This window comes from Macrobrachium nipponense, chromosome 30 (genome assembly GCF_015104395.2).
Source record: "Macrobrachium nipponense isolate FS-2020 chromosome 30, ASM1510439v2, whole genome shotgun sequence".
NCBI lineage: Eukaryota > Metazoa > Arthropoda > Malacostraca > Decapoda > Palaemonidae > Macrobrachium > Macrobrachium nipponense.
In genome coordinates, this window is record NC_087218.1 from 8,707,431 (window position 1) to 8,732,321 (window position 24,891).

At 35.9% G+C, this 24,891-nt stretch overlaps 1 protein-coding gene across 1 annotated transcript; it reads left to right on the top strand.

The window, feature by feature from the left end:
- Nucleotides 1–322: 322 nt before the first annotated feature.
- Nucleotides 323–19,792, top strand: LOC135202255 (uncharacterized). Its single transcript, XM_064231548.1, has 6 exons — nt 323–848; nt 10,478–10,933; nt 11,896–12,107; nt 12,703–12,841; nt 15,294–15,371; nt 18,692–19,792. Exons 1-6 carry the CDS (start codon nt 740–742, stop codon nt 19,018–19,020), a joined length of 1,323 nt encoding a protein of 440 aa, XP_064087618.1. The 5' UTR covers nt 323–739; the 3' UTR covers nt 19,021–19,792.
- The last annotated feature ends 5,099 nt before the right edge of the window (nt 19,793–24,891 follow it).

Genomic DNA, 24,891 nt, shown 5'->3' on the forward strand with positions numbered 1-24,891 from the left:
TATAAATATATACACGAATATACTAAACTTCTAGAGCTAATTGGTCACCATTCAATCTGTTTTTACCTCTCCGCCTTTACTCCAAGAATAATAATAATAATAATAATAATAATAATAATAATTAATAATAATAATAATAATAATAATAATAATAATACAATGAGCTTGGACCCATGAACCTTTGCAACAAACGCACAGAGCCTCTCCCATCATTCCTTTTATGGGATTATCATCGGGCTCCCCGAATGACAAAGAGGGTCCTGCGATCTGAACGGATATGCGGGAGTCAGGGATGACCGTAGGGTAACCATTATATACTACACTTCAGAGTGCCACACAGCTGTCCCAGTCGTGCTGGTGGTGCCATCAGAAGAACCAGTGCCACCCTTTCCCTCCCTCTCTCTCTCTCTCTCTCTGTCACTCCTCGCGCTTTATCGTCTCTCCTTTAACCGCGATTCGGTCTCTTTCTTCGTTCCGCTGTTACTCGCAAAGAGAAACCTGCCTCTTGTGATACGAAATGAATTTCAAGTAACGGATTACCGGTGCATACGAAGTGACGCGGATCTTCTTTTTTCGGCGTTTCCGGATTGGACACATTCGCTCGAATTTGCCTCCGAAATCACCTGTGGTCCGAGACGAAATTTGCCTGAAAAGAGTAGCGAGGAGAGAGTGCATTCCCCGAGGACATTTACTCGTCAGAAAAAGGCCTTTCCGTCAGACAGCAGAGAACGTGAACAACATGAAGAGAGGGGCCGCTGGTGTGTGTTGCTACTGGGTCGTCGCCATCCTGCTGTTGCTGTCAGCCCCTTTCGTCGAGCTAGCCGTTAGGGATGAAGCCGAGGCCGAAGGTAAAGAACTACGAGAGGATTGTGGGAAAAGGGTGTTTGTGGAGTCTTTTTTTCCCCCCCCTAAAAGGAAAAATTCAATTTGTTACTCAAATTTGAGTCTTGCAAAAAGACGTCCTTTTCCCTCGCTACATACTGCATGTATAAGGTCGTCTATATTCACGTGTTTCACTGTTATGCAGAAGGTTCCTCCTTTTTCTGAATATGAAGAGGTGTTACAGGAGAAAGAATGAGTTTTGCCAAAGAAACATTCATTTCTCTTACATACTCGAAGCCAAAGTTTTTGTTATAAGAACGACCATTCGCTTTAGTATTTCGCATGATACAGTCATTCTTAGTGCCTAAGGTTTAATTTTCATTACAGGTAAACACTTCTTCCTAACTATATCAAATATACAGTCGAGGGAGAATTCCTTGGTATAGGAATGCACTCTTGACTGTATAGGTTACAGGGCTTCTCTTTCCATTTTCAAAGTGTATAGTCATCTAGTCAAGGTTGCACAGCAATGGAATTATCATTATTCATGAAAACACATCTTCCAACTCTGCCAAAATTAATGTGACATTCAGTGACGAATTTCGTTAAGAGACAAGACGTGACCCCCACTCACACACTCATCTAAACAAACAAACACGCACGCATCATATCATTTAACCGGCTTTGTAAACATGTTGTTACTACGAATATATATGAACAATGATAAACAAATTGGCGAGGACCCGGGGGGGGGTGCACTGATACAGGAAGGAGTCAGTCAGATGGTTTGATCTTACCTACGTGAAGGAACGCTCGTTACATGCATATGCATTATATATATATTATATATATATATATATATATATTTATATATATATATATATATATATATATACACATATATATCTATTTATATGCATTTATATATATACATTTATATTTAAGATAAAAGCATAATTCTTGATGTCACCCAAATTATTTTGACGCGTTTCATGATTAAGCTTCATTTATGTAGGAGTGCTTCGTTATATACAGGTTGAGTCTGTGTGTGTGTTTATTAAAAGATTTTTATACATCTTTGCCATAAACTTTTGTTTCATCACAGTATAACTCTTGTAATCCCTTATAAGTAGGACTCTCTTCGCTTTTATTTTTTCTAAGTTAGATAAAATGTTATCATTCACGGTTTAGCTCATGATCACAATAAAGTAATGTCGAATAGTTTTAAACTGAATTCGCTCATAGCTTCATAACCCAGATTTCCCCTTTTATTATCATTTTTTTTTCAAGAGCAAAGGCTCATACACGAACTCCTACCTTATAGATGCCTTTTTCTAGCCACAGTCGAAGAACATCTTAAAAGTAAAAGGGATTGTAAGTAAGAAAAATCAGATCCCAAAGCACAAATCGCACACCTATTCATCATATCACCAGCTATGCGTTCGTTCGTTTGTCTGTCGACCTACGTAGAATCCTGGCGGTGACTAACAGTCACATAACGCAGGGTATTTGTCAAGGACGTTTGAATGTATCTTGGTTCGGTTCTATCAACTTGTCTGTCGTTCCATTTGTCCCTTACTCCACTTCATTCGTGATGAATTGCGAGAAGCAGCAGCAGCTCTGCATTTGTTTATTTTTTGTTATCCTCTCCCTCTAATTGTAAAAAATACCATGTTTTCTTTCTCTCGTCGACAGTCTGATGACATATAACTGCTTAATTTTTATTTTTGTGCTCCGGCTTCATTTTGATTATGAAGAGCACTATGTTTTCTTTCTTTTTGTAGACATTCTGGTGAAGTTTATTCGTTTCTCTGTTGTTTCTGTGCAATGTCTGTTTTTATTATAAAGAGATATATGTTGGTTTTATTTGTGGACATTGTGATAACGTATATTTTCAGGCTTTTTATTTTTATTTTATTCTTTCTTTTTACGTTTGTGCTATGCTTGGATTATGATTATGACAAGTAATATTTTTCTTGCTTTCGTAAATTGCGAGGAAGCTGTTGGGTTGTTGTTTCAATGCCGTTGTTATTATTTCTTTTTTTTTTTTGTAGATGCTGGGTTTGACAAGTTGACATAAGAATAATTGAAGGATTGATGGGGAGAACGAGACAGTATATATGTTTCCTGTATTATTTGTGAATTACTTTCGTTAATCATACTGAGCGATTTTATTCTTATGAATTCTACTTAGACAATTAATGACCTATTAGCTTAATTCGTATAACGCACATGTATATAATAATAATAATAATAATAATAATAATAATAATAATAATAATAATAATAATAATAATAGTAATAATAATCTATGAATATACACATACACCCACGGTGCTTGAGCTTTGCCATATATTTGCCCCCAAAATATTCTCATTTACCTAAATCAAAGAGATGGATGAAACCCGACAGAATAAATTAAACATGGTAAAAAAAGACATTTAATATCAAGGGCAACCTAGGCAACAGCGATACAACTCGAATTCCTCCACGCCACTAATTGTTATCTATGTCATTAATGCTATCATTCTATTTTTTTTTTCAACTCAAATTACCGAGTCTGACAAGCACTCACGCCTTTTTCTTCTTCTTCTTTTTTTGATTGGCTTTTCTCGCACTTTAGTTTCTAAGGTCTGGCACTGCCATTTGGCTTTGCACTTGTCGAATTATTTGTGTGTGACTATGACGAGAGCATGCGCACGCACATACAAGCACGAATGTCTTTGTAAGATCAGTGTACGTACTTATCATTCTCTTACACAACACACGCACACACACATATATACATACACACATACATACATATAATAAATAAATAAATAAAATAAATAAATATATATATATATATATATATATTATATATATATATATAATATTATATTATATATATATATATATTTATTTAGAGTTGAATATCAGTGTTCTGGCTTGTTTTATGAATATATATAGACTGAAATTTGATATAGCATTTTTGTGATTCTTTTGCTCGGCTAAAGAATTATCTCTTGTTATTTTTAAATAATAATACACATCTATAATCGTCAAGGGGCGAAGGAAGAAAAACGCTAAGGAAGAGTGCACAATGTCCTCTGACTATTTTGGGGAGTTTTCCTAATTAATTTTCATGGTTTTTAATGATGATTATTATACATTCTATCCTCACTTATTTATCTTTAGTTCGTATGTTTTATACATTAATCTGTTTAATGCTACCCTTCAAACGTTTCTTTCTAACCAGTAACTGGACTCCTTTTATCTAACATGGGGAAATTATCACGGACTTTATTTTAGAATATTCTACTGCATTTTACAAAGCGACATGTAGTTCCACTGTGCTGAACCTCTCCTAAAATTGCATTCTCTCGAGTTATTCGTATTATTTAAATCGACCTTTCTAAGTGTGAGATACAATTTCTACAGAGTTGAACTATTCACAAAAATATTTACTAACTGGTCCTTGATATTTGCAATTCATGACGCCGCATATCGCACTGCCCATGTTGAACTGGCAACAGGATTTTGATTCCTCATATTTAAGTCATCTGCACTGCATTTGATAACGTAGCTTATATTGTCTGTTTCTTTGTAATTTCTCCAGCAATCTACAAACCTTATTAATCTTCAAAATCCCATTACATAAAGTGGTACATATATTCTATTTTTTAATTTGTTGTCATTCTTCAAGGAATTCTCACATCTCACATGCCCAATTGCAGTTCATAGTGTACCGTATACCATACAAAGTCTACTACGTTCCAAATCGTCTGTCATTGAGCCAGTTTGTCCGTTTAAAATACCCACATCCGGGCTTCAAAGCATATGGCGGAACATTTCACGCTACGATGAATCCTGATTGGTTGAGCTGAGGGCCAAGTGGCTCTAGTGGACTCAGTGGTGTTCATACGGGTTTGTTGTCATCCTGCAAGGCAGGAAGGCTGCTGTTGCAACAGTCGAGAAATCTTCAATTCGAATGAATGTGCGTGTGCCCTTGCTAACACCGTGTTGGTGTTCGTGTCCTACCCCTCTTTTTTCATCTATTTCTTTTTTTACTCCAAGATGTATATTGTTGTCCGAGGTCTTTACCTAATACGTATACAAAGAACGTTAGCTGTTTTATTTCATGACATTTCATCTTTTTTTTGGCATGAATTCAATTCAGAAACTCTCCTTATAAGAATTTCCTACAATCAACCGTTGAGGATAAACGGGACATCAACTGGTTTCTTTTTTCTGTGAGTGTGGAAAATATTTACTATAGCTTTTTCATTCATAAATTTCATTTCACTTATTTTCTTGAATATTTCCAAAGTCTGTTTACCACAAGGTTTTATCGAACAAGCAAAGCTAAAAAGATGACTGGACAACATACGTGTCCCGAGTAATGTCGACAATTACGGTTATTCAGTTCATTCCCGCGGGTTTGTTTTTCGTGTTCAGTGGGCTACGGTTTTAAGAGATACAACGAAGTAAACTCGCCATGTCAAAACAAATTTGCCTGGTTCTGTCCTGCAGGGATTTGAAAGAATGCACGAGCAACCCTGGCGGCATTTACATAAAGTATTAGACTGAACGAAGAAGAAAAGAGAGAAATATAAAGCATTCATATTGAAGAGCTATGGAAAACCTTAATAAACAAAAATAAAGGCATTCAAGTCAAACAAAAGTTCTTTCAGGAACTTCCATTCAGATTTTTCTGGAAGGCAGCTTACGGGGTTTTGGTGCTAGGCCCCTTTGGACAAAATTCCTGCTTACTGATTAACTCCTGTCTGCATTTATCAGAACGATCTATATCGAAATTATCTGAAGTCAATTTCTTTCCCTTTCTCTAGTGGTATATCCTCTCCTCTACATTCCTTCTGATTTACATCAGTGCCCTTCTCGAAGTTCCCTTGGACTCTGGTTGTAAACAAGCAGATGAATTTATTCTCATCCTCCCACAAAAGTTCGTTCCGAGTCTCTCGTTTAATATTGTGAAGTGTCCTTAATACGGATATTGACAGTATCTCTGAATGGGGAGGAGACACCTGGTTGTTTCATGCTCCCAAGACTAATTTCCTTCTCGTCTCTTTGCCTCGTACCTCTTTAAAAACTCAATAGGATGTTTGAGAGATCTGGTGAAACTGGACATCTCAGTCCACAATCAGTATTTTAGTTTTTAAAATCAACCGCAGGAAACCTTGGAAGGATAAAATGATGGGCGTATTTCTATTTCTGAGAAGGTAGGTGTGTTCAATATAGGTGTTGACTGCTCCCATCTGAGCAGCTCCTTAAGCCTTAAGTGAACTTTATCCTTCGCTGTGCAGAAGGCTATTCTTAAACATGGGAGGGTTCTTCGCACGCTCTTCCTATCGACTAAAGTGAATCATAGGGATTCCATCCAATTCATAGCTCAGCTCTCACTTTGAACTCGGATTCACTTCACCTCCATCATAAGGTCTGCGCTTTCTTCTTGAATCAGTCGTTCTGATTGTTTTGTAGATAATACTTTGAATATTGCTCCCAGGAGCCACCACTTCTTCGCATGCTTTGCTCAAGTCAGGGGTCCCAGTCTCAAAGAATCTGAGTGGAGGTCAGGAACATTTTTTATCAACCCAACTGATCAGACCTTCGTTCCACTCGCTTTTCTGATATACAGTTCTTCCATTCCCCCCATTTTTCATTGCACTTTAATTTTCCTCTTTTTACAGGGGAAGTCTGTCATCATTTCTAGCCAGAACGACCCTCTTGAGTAACATGCTTGTCTCGGTGGCTTCACAAAGAAAAAATACAATATACACAAAAATATACGTAGATAAACAACAAACGAATGAAACAAGAATGAGAATGATTAAACAAAAGATACAAAAACAACAACGATCACTAAAATTCATACATAAATAATGTCTAACGCACATAATAAGTGAAACATTAAAAGATATGTATGACGAACAACAATTACGAGTGAAATAATATATTTAACGGGAGTAACCGACAGCAACGAAAATCAGTAACAACGAGCAGGATAATAATATTAAGAAACCATTAAGACAAAACACTTATCAACAACAACAGCAACAATAATAAAAGACCTCAAACTTTTTTTTCTTCTGTTTTTGCTAAGTGCGTGTTTTTCGCGGTTTCTTCAGAAGGCATTGTTAGTTTAACTGCAGTATGACATCCCTTTGTTGAAAATAATTTGAACCATGTTTATTACACTGAGGTACGTCGTACTTCATCATACTTAATGAATCATGTCTTACTTTGCTACGCACGTTATAATGTTTCATACATTATTAATTACCTTATGGTGCGTCATGCTTTGTTATGCCTGCTGCTACGTTGACATATTTTATTATGCACGCAAGAGTACGTCATACTTTATCCTCTGGTTTAAGCTACGTCGTATTTTTTTTAACTATTTAAGTTTGTTCATCATATTTCATACTTCACTGCGACCAGGAAAATACCTTCCTTATTAAGAGAAACGTATATTTGATTTTTTTTTCATGTATCATTTGTTACGTGACACTTACAACAATTTTTTCTGATTCCACAATTTTTTTGATTAAGGCAAATATTTTGCTAAAAAGCATTGATTCAGTGTTAACTATAATTATCACAAGTAAAAGGCTCTCTCTCTCTCTCTCTCTCTCTCTCTGATATATACAATCATATTGGCATACAACAATGTTGAAGCTATAGTGCGGTTATGCTCCAAAATCATTAAGCCTTGCACCCAGCAATTCTCTTCACAAAAGTCTGAAGTCTTTGTGTGTGTGTGTGTGTGTGTAATGGGGGAAGGGAGTACACTGGAAAGGCATGACACCCAACATGTATACAAAAAATAATTAATGATACCAGGATTAGAGGATTAGACTTAGACTTACAATAAACCTTAGAATTGCGGCGTGACGACGAATGGACTATATTAATATTTTGGAACTATTATTGACTTTCTTTTAGTCCGATGCAGTTGAAAGTTTAGCATTAGAGAACATCAACAACAACATTAATAATTTCAGTACTAATGTTGATGATAAAAATATCGATTTCGGTTAACAATTGCAAACCGAATAAGTATTCATTATAAAAAACATGAATAAAAATGATCACTAGGACTTACAGCCCAATTTTCAAAGTCCTATCATACGACACTGGTTTTGTCAATTCATCTCATCCCGGAGAGAGAGAGAGAGAGAGAGAGAGAGAGAGAGAGAGAAATCCTTAGTCTTCAACTGAAAGGATTCGAACGTTTCAGAACTGAAAATCCTACAAGCGCCACTCCACCTAAGACCTTAGAACTTATCTCCTCAGGATATCCTGCAAGCTCATACTAGCGACGTGACTCATCTCATTTCTATAAGCAAGAGAGAGAGAGAGAGAGAGAGAGAGAGAGAAAGCTGACATTTTGTTATCACCGGATGCTTACCATCAGAGATATTATCAGTCCAGACATCTGGACGAACTACGCCAAAAATGAGAGTAACCAAGGCTTCTTACAGGATTCTGTACAGACTACAGACACTGGGAAATTAAAATCATTAAAACTTTCTTTCTCGAGAGATATAGGATTTATCATTTATCTGTTTCGTGGTTTGAATTACGATGCTTAATTTGTTTTCACCATCAGACTTGGGATTATGACTGTATTGAGTGATGACACTCAGATATGAAGGACCAAAAGTCAATTGTTTTCGACTTGGAATGATTTGGGTTCCGTAAAATTACGAAGATTTGAGAACAATATTGCTGCAACATCACAATCTATCCGGCAAGAACATCTACATCATTTACACATTTCCGAATTCACACATTTTTTCTAAGGTAAAACAACTTGCATTACGATTCTAGAAAACCAGTCTTGGTCGCGCAAGAAACGAGCCGCCGATAGGCTGGGGAAAAGATTAGAGGGGGGTGGGAAAGGGGGCTGGCAGGGGACGGGGGTGGCGGGTTTCAGGGCATATCTAAGTCACTTCTATGTCTTGGATAAAACTTCGATAGAAAAGAGGAGACAAATGCATTTATTAATTGTCTAAGTTTGCATTCAATCACGAAATCTGGTTCACATATGACAAGAGTAGTTTTTTTCAGCAATGGGCTTTCTTTCTTACTTTTTTTTTATGCGCTGTGCATATTCAACACTATCTCATATACCATATTTCTAACCATATTATTAAATAATTCTTAAAAAAATACTTTTTCTTTTACTTATAATCACCTTTACTACGGATTCCTTTATGCCTTCTTAGTCGCTGACGTTTTATACATAACGATATACGAAAGGAGCAGTGAAAAAACACGACTCTGTAACAGGAATTATGTTATTAATTGAATCTCTATACTATGAAGATACGTATAATCATTATTTCAAAAAGATATGTCGGCTTCATGCACTGATCGTATTGTTACAACAGGAATATTATCTGCTACTATAAAAAAAATATAATACTGATGGCATTGTGACAGCAGGAATATTATCTGCAGATATAACAACGAAAAGTATACTAGATGACATCATTTGCTTTCCTCTTATAAACACACTTTTGTTTGACACCAGTGACCATTAAAATTCTAGCAAAAATTTTATTTTCTTTTTATTTGTTACGATTTCCTTTTTTTTTTAGACGATTTTGTATAGATTTTAATTCAAATTCTTATTTATTCACCTCTACAAAACCCTGTATCACATTCAGTATCTAAAGTATGCAATAAAATAAAATTTAAGGCTGAATGATCGTGGATCCTCGATGTATCATTGGGTTGAACACAGAGGTGGGGCAATTGATGAGATAGCTCCTAAAACAGTAGCCTCAGCTGGCTATATATAAGTTGCAACTTGGAAACTGTGTGGTGAGGCGTAGCTAAGAAATTAAGAAGTTTCTCCTAGTACAGACACAGAAAGTTGATAAGGGGATCAGGAAGTTATTTCAGGGTTTCAAAGAGTAATATGGGGCCTGATGGGACACCATCATCAGTTATGGCGAACAATAAAGTGTCAAGTGGTTGCAGTTGGTTTTAGATTAAGTTGGCCTTATGCTAGCGTGGGTCCTTTCTTAGGGCAGCCATTAAGTGTGGGAAGGTGTTAAAGGGTATAAAAGATGGGGGGATTGGGGACCCATCCATGAAACTGATACTTTATAAACAAGACAGATACAAAGCCACTTACATTGTCCTTCTATATATATAAAAAACTATATGAAAAACCAGAAAATTTTGCGATGCATTTACCAATTTAAACAGAGGGGGGAGCCGGTTTGGAAGATGGGAAGACAAAAATTGAGCGAAGCAATTTTAATGAGGGTCTCAGATACATGCAAGTATGCAAGATAACAAAGTTATTTGTTACTAAAAGTCTGGTTATATTAGGAGTTGTAGTTAAAAAAAAAACACTTGAATATTTATCCAGGAACGGTGTAGAAACTGTTCTCTCCTACCTGTGAGGTGACAGCTTAGCAAGATTGACTTAAAAACATGCTCGAATCAATATACAGAATCACAGAGAGCAGTGTGACTGAAACTATCCGTTATGCAGACGATAGGAATTTAGTCTCCATCCCACAAAGTAGGATCTTAGCGATCAAGAATTCTGCCAACTTAAAAAACAGGGTGATGAAGAACCTACAACTGAAATATATCATGACACAATAAACAATTGTATAATTTCTCTCACTCACAGATTGTGCACTGTACGAAACAGACAGCCACGCAAAAACTATGAACCAAGTGATCTCTACAGGGGTCCTACAGAAGGGATTCCAATTCGCTGCAACACTGTCTCTGACATCGCAGGATATGGAGAAGAGCTGTCACGTCAATATCCTAGGCGTCGACGTGGCCATAAGTTGCGGCAACAGCAAAATGAAAGTCTACAAATGGTCTCCGGATCTGTTCAAGGAAAACGATATTACTGAACTCTGGGTACACCTTGGGCCGCTTGGAGAGGATCCCGTGGAGGAGGGGGAGGAGGACCACGACGAAGGGGAGAGCACTGTCTCCACAGACCTGGTGCTCATTGGCCGCCGAGGAGCTCACAGGGGCCACATTTTGTTCCCTGCCAGTGGTCTCCATCCTCCTATAACCGTCAGATGGAAACCCATGCAACCTATGTCTTACTACTATAACTGCGTCACAGGTAAATTACTCTTCAATTAAATTTAATGATGTGATTATAAACAAAAAAAAAAGCAGGCTAACACTATACACCAACACTTCCAGTTGAAATCAATGATGCCTGGTATAGTCTAATCTTCTGGAAGGAGTCATAACATCTGTTTATGTTATTCTCAAAAATAGAATTATCCAATTTTGGGGAAACTAATTGTTTACAGTAGTGTTTAGTTAACTAACTATCCCAAAATATAAAGTCGTGGTTCAAGTTACCTAATCCTCCATGAGGTGTATAAATTAAGTAACATCCCCTCTATACTATGCTCAAATGCAAAGTCAATACCTAAAGTGAAACCAGTTTCTTTAGTCATGTAATTGAAAAGGATAAAGAGCCTTATTGCTATTCTTATACCCTGACATAAATCTACTAACTGGTTATAAAAGGTTACAGCAAGTATTAGAGGAAATTCTGGTGCCTGTGCCCAAAGTGTTACTTACGACAAGTGAGACTATGTATAAGGCAACGCCATCTTTCAAACAGAATTACTTTATAAAACAGATAGTACGATGACAGGATATTCTAACGAGTTACTGTTGCTTCCGTTGTCTATTGAAATGGTCAAATTTATATAAACTTATGTATGCAGAAACACATACAAATAACGGACAAATATTTTGTGCATATCGAAACAATAATAAATAGACAAATAGAGGCTTTTCACTGAACATTCATAGATAGAATTAGAATTTATACACGTGAAAGTAAATTGAGGAAAGTCTACAAAAATAACAATTAAGTATGAGTAAGAGCAATTGCTTGTAGTGTTATTGCCACTACTGGCAATACTTCAGTTTTCAACTGCTGCTGCTTGTAATAGAATGCTATCAAAGACAAACTTATCACATAACCATACACCAAACATTGTTTATAAAATCAAAGACAGGACAATTAACGTTTGACATTGATAACTTACTTACATTTTTAAGGATGCCTCTTCACCAAGAGCGTCTCGACGCCTCCAGGAGCCTATTCCATCTTCTTCCGTCCGGGCAACAACTTTTCACACCTTTTGGTGGCCTACAACTCCACCGTCACCTTCGCCGAGTATAGGATGGTGCTGAATGCATCCGATGTCACCGTCGACGACCACTGGAGAAACCTGACCGCCGTCTGGAACAAACAGGATGGAGGAATTGGGGTAATTATGTGATGCTGATTGTGGCATTTGCGGATTTGTTGTCTTGCATGAGTACACAAACAAATTCAGGTAATTAACATGCGGATGACTATGATAGTCACTGAGATTATCTGCTGAATTTTGCTTGCCCTTTAGGAGAACTTAAAAGCAAAATTTAGGGGAAAAAGTATGATGCCGAAATTAGGAGGACTAGAAGTTTCTCTGTCAACAGAATCACACCACAGTCCTAAGATTTTAAAAGCGACGGAGAAGTTTAGAATGCTTATACATTACAATTTAGTATTGTTGCTTGTTGGAGTTTGGTTAAAATCCTGAATTTAAACCCACAGCCTATTTTCCATTTAGAAAGCAGGCAAACGGTATTTGTGTGTGTATGTGTGTATATATATACATATATATATATATATATATACATACTATATATATATATATATATATATATATATATATATATATATATATATATATACACATGAATCACAAGATTGATTTGTGGCGATCTTTAAATGTATATGCAATATTTAGACACGAGAAATGTATTTATATATGACGGTGACATTCCTCAGCGCATTCTGACATCTACCTACCTTTCCAGGTCCTCATCGACGGTCGACCGATCAGAGGCTTAGAGAGCTTCGTCTCCCTAAGCAAAGGAAACGGGATCGTGACAGAGATCAGCGGAGAAGGCGCCCACGTAAGGCTTTGCGATCCGAGGTTTAAGGACATTGCCGTTGGTAAGCTACCATTAAAAAAAAATAAATTATAGGGAGTAATTAAAAAAAATAGGTTATTGTAACACGAGACTTCGAAGGAACACATGATATTACTTATCTTCTGCAGGGATAAAAGAATATCTTTACAAAAGACTAAAATGACGCGTGAAAGTCAATGGGGGAGAAAACGATTTCAGAGATTTATCATATAAATAAAGAAAAAATCTATAAGAAGCTAGAGTATGAAGATGAAAAAGTGATATCACGTTGAGCAAAATAAATAAATAAAAAACTATATAAAAATATTAAGAAATCCATAAAAAAATCCAGTTACAAGACTCCGCTTAAAGGGACGATAATGTTATCGTGTGACGAGAGAAAAGTTATCTTACGAGGACACTTAAAAATCTATTTTTATGGTCTATTCCCTGAACCGTCATCTAATGTACTACATTTTTATCACTCGTTCACTAAACTGCGTATTTGGAAGACAGACAGTTATGGCTCCTAGTTTTCCAAATCAGGCAAGAAATAAAAAGGTTTACAGGACGTCAAAGCTACAAATCTTATCAAGACCATATTAGGACAAATATAAAACTCTCTATACTCTATGCTATCAAGGCGTGATCCGACCTCCAGCTTACTCGGGGGCATGGGCAAGATTTTCCTCTTGCGCATAAGTTGTAAACATTATATTCCCAACTTTTAACGTACATTAAAACGTGCTAAATTCTACCGTCGAATACAGCCTTGTTTCACAAACGAAAATTAAAATAAATAAGCTATATTTTATTAGAAATCATTTTTCTTTACTGTTAACCATGCATATCATTTATGCTTTATATTTTTATTCTAATGAATAAATCATAAATTTGCTATCCTAAAATTCCTGTATCTTTAACTCAACAAGAAACACATTTTTCAGACCGTTTTAGGCTCTGCCACAGACCTATCCTAACCACCCGAACAAGAACAAGAACAACAACAAAGTAGTACGTGGGCTTACTCCCAGAGTAAGCTAAAATGTGACTTACATAAACATTTATAAGTTTCTTGTTTTACTTTTTAATAGCTACTTGGTACTTTCAACTTTTATCGGCTGTTTCATTCACTTTTCCTCACTTGGCCTTTCAAGCATGTTCCAAATGAGTGAATAATAATAATAATAATAATGAACCAAACAAAAACTTCTTTCAGTTTTCTTCTGACGATTGAAAAAGAAACCCACAAATTCAATTTGTAACTTGTTTACTTCTAAGTATTTACATTAAGTTTTTACTCCACACGAGTACTTTCAGGCCCTTCTGTGGCCCATTCTCAAGATGTTTGGGATGTTAGCCTGGGTCCAAGGCCCAGCAGTCTTCTGGAACTTCTTCTCGTTGTGCTGTCATTTATGCGATGGCTGTTTCTGGTTTTCTTGAGAGTTTTCCAATCCCCTCTTGTCGCTCTGAATATCCTGAGCTGATGGTCAATGGGATTCACCCTTGTGGTAAGGGTGTGGTCACCGAAAGTCTGTTGGCAGGAAACCTAATCTCCAGGTCAGCAGGGTCAATCTTAGCTTCTTTTAATATCAAAGCTCGGCTTATGGGATCTTCTGAGGTAAAACCTTTGTTTCCTTCAATTACTTTGATCTCTCTGATAAGCGCACCTTCTACTACCTCCTGTGACTAATTTTTGTTGCTTTTGTATATAAGCCTACTGTTTTTTGAATGACCATTAGGATGGATTTCAAAAACAGTAGGCTTATATACAAAAGCAACAAAATTAGTCACAGAGGGTAGTAGAAGGTGCGCTTATCAGAGAGATCAAAGTAATTGAAGGAAACAAAGGTTTTACTCAGAAGATCCCATAAGCCGAGCTTTGATATTAAAAGAAGCTAAGATTGACCCTGCTGACCTGGAGATTAGGTTTCCTGCCCAACAGACTTTCGGTGACCACACCCTTACCACAAGGGTGAATCCCATTGACCATCAGCTCAGGATATCAGAGCGACAAGAGGGGATTGGCAACTCTCAAGAAAACCAGAACAGCCATCGCATAAATGACAGCACAACGAGAAGAAGTTCCAGAAGACTGCTGGGCCTTGACCCAGGCTAACATCCCAAACATCTCTTGAGAATGGGCCACAGAAGGGCCTGAAAGTACTCGTGTGGAGTAAAACTTAATGTAAATACTTAGAAGTAAACAAGTTACAAATTGAATTTGTGGGTTTCTTTTTCAATAATAATAATAATAATAATAATAATAATAATAATAATAATAATAATAATAATAATAATAATTCTTTCAATTCTCCTTGTGAAAATTGGAAAAAATTTGTATGAAATCAATTCTGTGAATTCTGCCATTATTTTTAATAAAACATGTTTGAAAGAGGGTCTGTTTCCAGCATACAAATAACAACAATTATAAAAATAATAATAACAATAATAATAATAATCATAATAATAACAACACTATTCTCTACCCACAGCGAAAGGCACAGAACAGGTTCCCAGCTTCAGTCCTGTGTTCAATGTGGCGTCCTTTGACGATACAGAAAAGCGATCAGGTAAGATGAAGGAAGTCGTCTTTGAGACGATCTACTACATGCTGGTGTGTGTGTGTGTGTGTCAACTTTTTTAACTATTGAAATGGTTAAGTCAACTGCGTGCAATCAAAGAAAGAACGTAGAATTGAATTTTTATAGACTCGAAATGATTTATTTAAAAAAATCAATAACAATATTCTTCACCAACCGAAGACCAAACAAAAGCGAAGCTTTTAATAGATTCGAAAGACGAATTTAAAGTTACATAAAAAATTATTTTTGGACAAGACCCACAAGAAAGAAAAAAGGTCGTGTGTGTATATATATATATATATATATATATATATATACTATATATATATATATATATATATATAATCAGAGGAAGACGGACGAAAACCACACATCACTAGGCTGTCTTTTTTTTTTTTATTATTATTTTGCCGACGTTTCGTAATCATTAACAGAATTACATCTTCTGGGCTGCACATAAGAAAAGATAAAAACATTAAGTTAAAAGTATAGTCTAAAAGTTCATTTAAAATACATTAGAGTAAAAATGAAATAAATAAAAATAAAAACACAACCAACCTAGAGGTGAGACAGCAAGGAACTAAATGGAAGGAAACCACCACAGTACGACTTATGCTAAATACAATTGACTCGCAGATGTATGGGTGTTTAACGATGGTACGAGTTGTTTTATAAACAACGACTCAAGGATTGTTAGCTCTTGCGGTTTGGTAGTATGGCCGATTACACTGAAATCTTTGTTTTCAATGTAGATTTTGCATTGTTTTGCATGGTTCCTGATATTGGAGTGCTCTGGGTTTGAGATTCTGCTACCTGTGCGGAAACTGATTCCCCGATGTGAATCGATGCGCACCTTAAGCAGTCGACTGGTGGATCCCACGTAAATCCCTGAAATACATTTAGGGCAAGTATATTTATAGATTACACCAGAAGACATATAAGGACACAGCTGATCTTTTATCTTAAACAAGGAGCCTATATTAAGAGGATTTTTGGGAATTGATTTGACTGATATGGCTGGGAAATGGTCATGAATAATTTGTGTGAATCTTTTTTGAAAGGTTAGGTCCTGGATATATGGAAAGGTTGCATAGAAACTCATTTTTGGTACAGTTGGAACGTCAGGTTTTCTAGAGAAATGTCTATTTAGTAATTTATTCAATTTTCTATATACTAACCTAGGTGGGAAACAGTTACCTTTAAAGAAATTAACTAGAAATAGAATCTCATTGTGAAAGGCATTCCAGTTAGATGAGAGGACTAGTGCTCTATTAAGGAGGGTAAAAATGGAATTAACCTAAAAATTAAAATAACAATTACTATAAAAATTTGATCCGAGTCCTGTAAAAGTTTTCTTTCTAAAAATCGTGGTGTTAAAAGAGTTGTTTTGTCTATATACTTGAACGTCCAGGAATTTTTAGAAAGAAAACTTTTACAGGACTCGGATCTAATTTTTATAGTAGTTGTTATTTTAATTTTAAGGTTAATTCCATTTTTACCCTCCTTAATAGAGCACTAGTCCTCTCATCTAACTGGAATGCCTTTCACAATGAGATTCTATTTCTAGTTAATTTCTTTAAAGGTAACTGTTTCCCGCTTAGGTTAGTATATAGAAAATTGAATAAATTACTAAATAGACATTTCTCCAGAAAACCTGACGTTCCAACTGTACCAAAAATGAGTTTCTATGGAACCTTTCCATATATCCAGGACCTAACCTTTCAAAAAAGATTCACACAATTCATTCATGACCATTTCCCAGCCTTATCAGTCAAATTAATTCCCAAAAATCCTCTTTATATAGGCTCCTTGTTTAAGATAAAAGATCAGCTGTGTCCTTATATGTCTTCTGGTGTAATCTATAAATATACTTGCCCTAAATGTATTTCAGGGATTTACGTGGGATCCACCAGTCGACTGCTTAAGGTGCGCATCGATTCACATCGGGGAATCAGTTTCCGCACAGGTAGCAGAATCTCAAACCCAGAGCACTCCAATATCAGGAACCATGCAAAACAATGCAAAATCTACATTGACAACAAAGATTTCAGTGTAATCGGCCATACTACCAAACCGCAAGAGCTAACAATCCTTGAGTCGTTGTTTATAAAACAACTCGTACCATCGTTAAACACCCATACATCTGCGAGTCAATTGTATTTAGCATAAGTCGTACTGTGGTGGTTTCCTTCCATTTAGTTCCTTGCTGTCTCACCTCTAGGTTGGTTGTGTTTTTATTTTTATTTATTTCATTTTTACTCTAATGTATTTTAAATGAACTTTTAGACTATACTTTTAACTTAATGTTTTTATCTTTTCTTATGTGCAGCCCAGAAGATGTAATTCTGTTAATGATTACGAAACGTCGGTAAAATAATAAAAAAAGACAGCCTAGTGATGTGTGGTTTTCGTCCGTCTTCCTCTGATTATGTCGCTTTGGAGTAGTTCCCTGTTTGTGTATCACTATATATATATATTATATATATATTATATATATATATATATATATATATATATATATATATATATATATGTATGTGTATAGTATATATAAAATCACAAAATCGATTTGTGGGTCTCAGTACTCAAAAATTTAAATATGCATGTGGTAAGTTTCACGAACACATCCAACAAATTTTATAAGTATCCAAAAATAACAACCTGTTGAGCAGGAACTTGCATCAACGAGGCTATTTTCGGCTCTTTCAAGTGGAATCTTTCTCAAGAGAAATAAGACTTCAAGGATTATCACGTTTCATACCAATATCATTTTCACCCGATTAGGAAAAGGAAAAAATAACTTGCTTTAAAAATTATAAACTGAGGAAGACTTCAGTCATATCAATTCCATTTTCAAGTAAAAATACGTCCCGAAAATAGCTCGATAATATTTAAGGTGTATGGAAGAGCATCATCAGCATTTCGAATTCTGTTTACGTTTTTAATTATCTATTTTCCCCTTCAACTCTGCAGTCGCGGAGGTAAAGCTTTCACATACTTTAATTATATAAGGGAAGATGTAATTCCAATAAAGTAAAATTGTTCTCACTCTGCACTACTCTGTGACATCATTAGTAATATATATTTTTGTTCACAAATGATCAATACATGTGATGTTTAACATTCGTTCCATTAAAGGATAGGTATGTCCATAATCATCAAACCTTTGTAGAGAGAGAGAGAGAGAGAGAGAGAGAGAGAGAGAGAGAGAGAGAGAGAGAGGTTACATTATAGATCATTAAAAAATGATGTCCCTCGATAATGACAAACAAATATATTGAAAAATAATTTCCCCTTTTTCCCCTCAGCCCCTGACATCAGCCAGAACTGGCTGGTCATTCTCGCCCTGGCCTGCATCGGTCTCCTGTTCTTGGCTGCCATCGTGCTGCTGGTCCTTCTCCTGAGGACCAAGAGGCAACTCCTGAGGCAGACGGAAACGGCGGCCAGGAATAACATCGCCGTTGACACCCTGACTTCCACACGTACTGCTACGGTTAAAAGTACCGCACCACTGTACCCCGATCCCCACGGAGGCAGAGATAACCTTGGCGGTAATGTGGAAGGACCCAAAGGCCAGCTGTCTCCTGTTCCGGGCGGGAATAGTAACCATTACGCATACATCGGATCAAAGACTTAAGAACATGCCAGTCCGCCTTGGTATATTATCCTTGATGAACTCTAAGAATTTACTGACATCTTCAAGGAAGTAGAAGAACATTCTAGAACTTAGAAGTGTTACGCAACGCTCAAAAGTGCAAATAGCGCTGCATAAAGTTCTACTGTTTGGTGATATAGTGTTATGCTGATTTACAGAAAGTGCTTAAAGATTACTTTTCTTCTCTAAAAAGAATGATCGGTTAGTGCTATGAAATATATTAGGCCGACATTTGATTTTAGAAATGGAAAATCCACTTGCTAGTAAGTTGCAGACAACGAACAAAACACTAAATAATGTTGTTTTCAATTCATCTGAGAAACATGATTTCATATGGTGCCTATGAAAGTTAGTTATGCAAACACTTTACGAAACATAACAAAGGTATATATATGGAGAGTTCAGGTAAAGAGTACCAATGTTATGAACATTTCTTTCCAAATGATATCAGGAAATGCCATTTGAAAGAAATACTTTTCCACGTATATATGCATAAACATTCTGGAATCGCTGACGAGTCTATTTTGAAGCACAACGGGAAATGTAATAGCATTTCAAATATTTGTGAATTTTTCTACGGACTGCTCAATGATTAACTGTTATATAGTCAAATGTTTTTTTTATGTTACTTCCTATTTATTTTAAATGTTATTTGTATAATGAAGTATTGTAAGAGAGGGTTGCCCTTCTATATCTGATTATGAAATGTGGTTGTCTTGTAAGCATTCCTATACAATACATGAAATGAGAGAAATATGTGTAATTCTCCTGTACTCAAAAGTTCATGTACTGAAAACTGAGAGAGATTTCATAGAAACGGAAGCTCTTGGTGTATAAGTCGTGCATGCATATGTGTCTGCAAATATGTGCCAGCATTTTCACATGAAAAAGATTCTTTCTGTATAGGAAACAGGCAAAAATAATGGTGGTTACATTTCAAGTGCTTAACCTTACACAGTTCATTCTAATACTTCTCAGTCAATTTAGGTGTTTCCTTCCGTTCAGAGAAAGTACAAAGAATAGTTTATCTTATCATCACTCCTAATACCGACATAAAATATCTGAGATCCTATCATTAGTGTGATGCAAATTTGGAGAAGGAAATAGTCAAGAAATAGTTACTATCAGCAGGAAAAGCAGGTGACTTATCTTAAAATAGCGAGGAACAAGGGTAGAAAAAAATGTTTTGGAAGGCAATTAATTAATAAATAAATGGATGATTCCTTAGATCCTTTTTAATAGTAAAGCTATAGTAACTACAACTCTGCCAATGCAGTATAGCCAAATGGACTCTATCCGATCCCTCGTCTACATGGAACTGCCTACTTCAGCACCAAGATAAACCGAGACAGCTGTAGTGCCCACACGACAGTACATCATATCACAAACACCTCATGGCAACTTAACACAGAAACAGGTTGAAAACAAGCTGACGACCCCTAAGTGGAAAACAGATATTTAGCCAATGCTGCATAATCGTATGAGGCACCGGTTGGGACTACCAACAAGCCGACTTCTTGCGCTCTACCTGCTTATGGTATACGCGCAGGTGTGGTTTACTGAAGTGTGGACATACCCTAACGCATCAACAACGGCGCCTTTTCTTTCATTGAAGACCCCTTAGCCTTTGACTTATTGGATTCCATAAGGCAGTGGAACTGCAACCCAACAACGAAATCCTAGATGCCATAAGCCTTTTCCAAAGGGCATTTGGACGCGTCCTCAATATGAAGTAAGCTAATTCTATTCTTAGTGTAAGAATTTGCAGCCGGATCCAGTTTCCCCAAATATCTAAGGGCACACAAACACATACTACACAGAAATAACCTTCTTCACCAAGGTTGTGATAATGTCCAAGAGACCTTAAAACACGTACACACACGTACCCCTCTTCACTCAGGTTGTGGCCTATGACAGTGGTACACCAAAAAGCTACATATTTCAATGCTCGGGTTAGCACATTGCAACCAAGTCCTGTCTGCCTCGGTCTGACATCAACCCAAGCTCTTCACGCTAGTGAGGTAAGCTTGATATTGTTAAAAGTGTTTAGCAATGGGCCTTGAAGAGGGGAGAATAAGATTAACTGAATGATTGAAAGTTCTCTGGCGTCACAACACCAGGGTCACTGACGGTGAGAGAATGCTAGGAGTTAAAACGAGAACATCTGCTGGGGTGAACGTACTCCTGGATAACCCAATTAAAATGTCATAGAAATAAGTAGTAAAACCGAGGAGATCCTGTGTCCTTTGAGATGTGAAATATAGCTTTGAGCTAGAGGTAGACGAGTAAATAAGACCTGAAATTAGATAAGTAGACAAAGCTGGGAATATTCCGAGACTGCACTTCACATGCGTCCTCCTGATGGCAGATAAGAAGATTGAGGAATAACGAATGACAACTGCAATCGTCATATAAGCAAAAGTATTTCCGTTTAAAACTGAATTCAAGCATTCTGAATAAATAATCGTAAACCTTTAAATGAATGATCACGTATATTCATGAAACCAATGGTTTGAAGAAAAGGGTAAAATTGTCTGATGATGACAGCTAAGAGAAATCGCTGGCAGTTATCTAAGGCACAGCATTTTACAAAAGTACAAAAAATGCAAGAGGGCGCTTACATTACTTAAGAATGTAGATTTGTTAGTCAGAATGTATAAATATAAATCTAATGACGTTCAAAATTGTTAGATCACTAACACTGTCATGCAATAAAAAGAGATGACAGTAAAAAATAGTAATATTTAAAGCTCATGTTTCAGTGAATGAACGGTGAACATATATGTATATGTATATATACATATATGTATATATATTCATAAAAAAATATATATTTATTTATATAAATACATATAATATATATATATATATATATATATTAGTATAAAATAGTAATAAGTAAAGCTCATGTTTATATATAAATATATATATACTAAGAATAGAGATGGAATTTTCCCATGTATCAGTCAACTGAGAGTAATCCTAAACGAGAAATATTTTTTTTCTTTAGCGCCCTTTTCTTTTGTCCTTGTTTATCATCACTGCGATGATGCATCACATAATCTGACCTTGCAACTATTGCAAGGTCAGAGGCTAGAATGTTTTAGCATCATGGCAAGAGCTGTTTGTGCTAAGACTGTTTGCATTTATTAATGAATAAACCTCCTTTTTGCTTTATTTTTGTTCTGCTCATTTCGCTGAAAGATTTTTCTTAGTTTTCCCCATTTTTCCCCCCTAACTCTGATAAGTACCTAAAATATTTGTTTATGCTTTCTCTCTGTTTGTAGTAATAATGATTATATTCAATAATAATCTGAATGACATCTCTTTCTCTTCGTCTTTTAATCTCTGCTTGTTCATCTCTAATCTTCCTCCAATATCTTCTTTTTTTCCTTTTCATTCTTCTTGTCTTTCCCTCTTCGTCTTAAGGTTGATGTAACTCTACTAATATAAGAGAACTTCCTTATGTGTTATTCCCTTATATGTGTGAAGAGCTTGCTTCTCTCGCTTGAGTTCCTCGCTGGACGAGTGGTTTTCGCGCTCGGCTGCCAGTCCGGTGGTCCGAAGTTCGATTCCCGGCTCTGCCAACGCCAAATCAGAGGAATTTATTTCTGGTGATAGAAATTCATTTCTCGATATAGTGTGGTTCGGACCCCACAATAAGCTGTAGGTCCCGTTGCTAGGTGACCAATTGGTTCCTAGCCACGTAAAAATATCTAATCCTTAGGGTCAGCCCTAGGAGAGCTGTTAATCAGCTCAGTGGTCTGGTAAAACTAAAATATACTTAACTTTTTTCTCTCTCTCGCTTGTATTGATGCAGTACTTCTGAAGGCGAATGCATTCCCAAATCAACTCCTGTCCAGTTATATGCATCTGGCGTCTCTTTGTGAAAAAGGAGACTCAGCTAAAGCTATTTTGTGCACTCAGTTGTACTTGCTATTATCCTTAAATCTATTTTTGGCATGCCTTCATCTTTGGGGGATATTCATAAGAAATATTCATCTCTCTCTCTCTCTCTCATATATATATATAATATATATATATATATTATATATATATATATATATATACACACACACATATATATATATATATATATAATATATATATATATATATATATATATATATATATATATATATATATAATATATATATATATACTTGGGTAAGTTCTGAAGGCAGCTTGCTCGAAAGGAGGCGAGGCTTGCGAGGAGGCAAGGCATAGTCATCACAAATTTACTTATGTTAATGAGGAGACAAGCTTTTTAATAGCACATCCACGGCCAATTTATCTCAAAAGTAATCCATTGGCGTTCTTTTTCTCTCTCTTCAAAAATGTCGGAAGCCGTGTCCGGTATTTTTCCGACGGTCTTCAACGGTTTCTTTCAAAAACCTCATCAACCTTTGCCGAGGTTTTTACGGACTCTGATATTCAGTGCTAACACTGCGTAATGAGCGCGCGCTCCCCATCGCCCCCTCACCACTCACCCTCTCCAAAACTACCCACCACCCTTTCGCTCCGCGTAGCTGTAAAAGAACAAATTGCTTAGATTTAGTTTTTTTTTTTTCTTGTCCCTCTTTCACTTCGAGAAAGACTTCCCTTTTAATGATCTTGTGTGATTAGAGACTGTGATGTACATTAAAATGCCTCGGAAAAAAATTCTTCACAAATTACTTTTCATCTTGAAGCAGCTTTACTAAATTCTGAGAAAGAATTATTTTCACTGAGTTGTAGGATATGACTGATCGTTGTCTGAAAAGGTAAAAGTCAAGGTTTCCGTCTTAGGATGTTTAGTGGAAATACAACCAACGGATATTAAAATTTTGCATTTCATTGTAATTAACACGGGTTTTTCTATCGTTAAATTTAACATCAGATCTAAAGTATATAAACGATAATGGCTTACGGAGCCATTGATAAAGAAAAGTCAGATTAAACATGTACAGTTTGTTCGTAAACTGTAAATTTCATCTATTAGCAAAAAATCTTGCATAATACTTGTTGAATGTCCAGACAGTTATTGAACTATAAAGCTTAGAAATCAACGCATAATAAATAATTATTCATAAAATCAGAAACATACAGATAGAAGAAACTTATCATGAAGATGGCTGTACATATGCAAAGCTATTTTTCTTCATATTTTAGTACCTACGGAATAAAATATACTAAATTAATAAATGAATAAGTGACACACATGATGTATAGGCACACGTCTCCTACTGACCATTTCAGGCCCTGCGATGCATAGGTTTTCTTAAATATCTTTTTAAATATCAACTGTATCTTCCTGAAAATTTGGCACAACATGTTTTACACCTTCCGCTAATATATGGCAATATAATTAAGTACCCTGAATTAATAATTAAGGCACTTTACTTAGAAAATTTTAAATTTCCTCAGTATTAGTTGTAAATATACGAACACCTGTCGTTGGCTTAGCCAAAGAGTTAGGAAAGAAGCCCCGCCCACTCTTCTCTTTCTGATACTTATGAATGAAACAGTGTACTACCATATGTTTTTTTTTAGGTTTTAAAATGTACAAGAACTACCATTTATTACCGATTACTTTTCATAAAGCCATTTGTATTTTTTTTATTTATCATGTACGTTTCTTATCTATTTCCATGAGAATGGTGTGGTATTGGCAACTTTAGATTATTATTGGAGATATAACTATGGAACGAAAAAAAACAGATCATAGTTTCTTTAAAAGTAAGATCACTATATACATTATCTTATTATATATATCCAATAGAGTATGTACAATATATACAGAAATTTTACAGATTCTGAAGTAAATTTTTGCAGTAACCATGAAAACAGCATAGACATGCAAAATAAAAAACT

Coding starts and splice junctions, on each gene's coding strand:
- LOC135202255 (XM_064231548.1), top strand. CDS start 740: ATGAAGAGAGGGGCCGCTGGTGTGTGTTGCTACTGGGTCGTCGCCATC. Junction 10,934..11,895: donor CTACTATAACTGCGTCACAG/GTAAATTACTCT, acceptor TACATTTTTAAG/GATGCCTCTTCACCAAGAGC. Junction 15,372..18,691: donor CGATACAGAAAAGCGATCAG/GTAAGATGAAGG, acceptor TTTTCCCCTCAG/CCCCTGACATCAGCCAGAAC.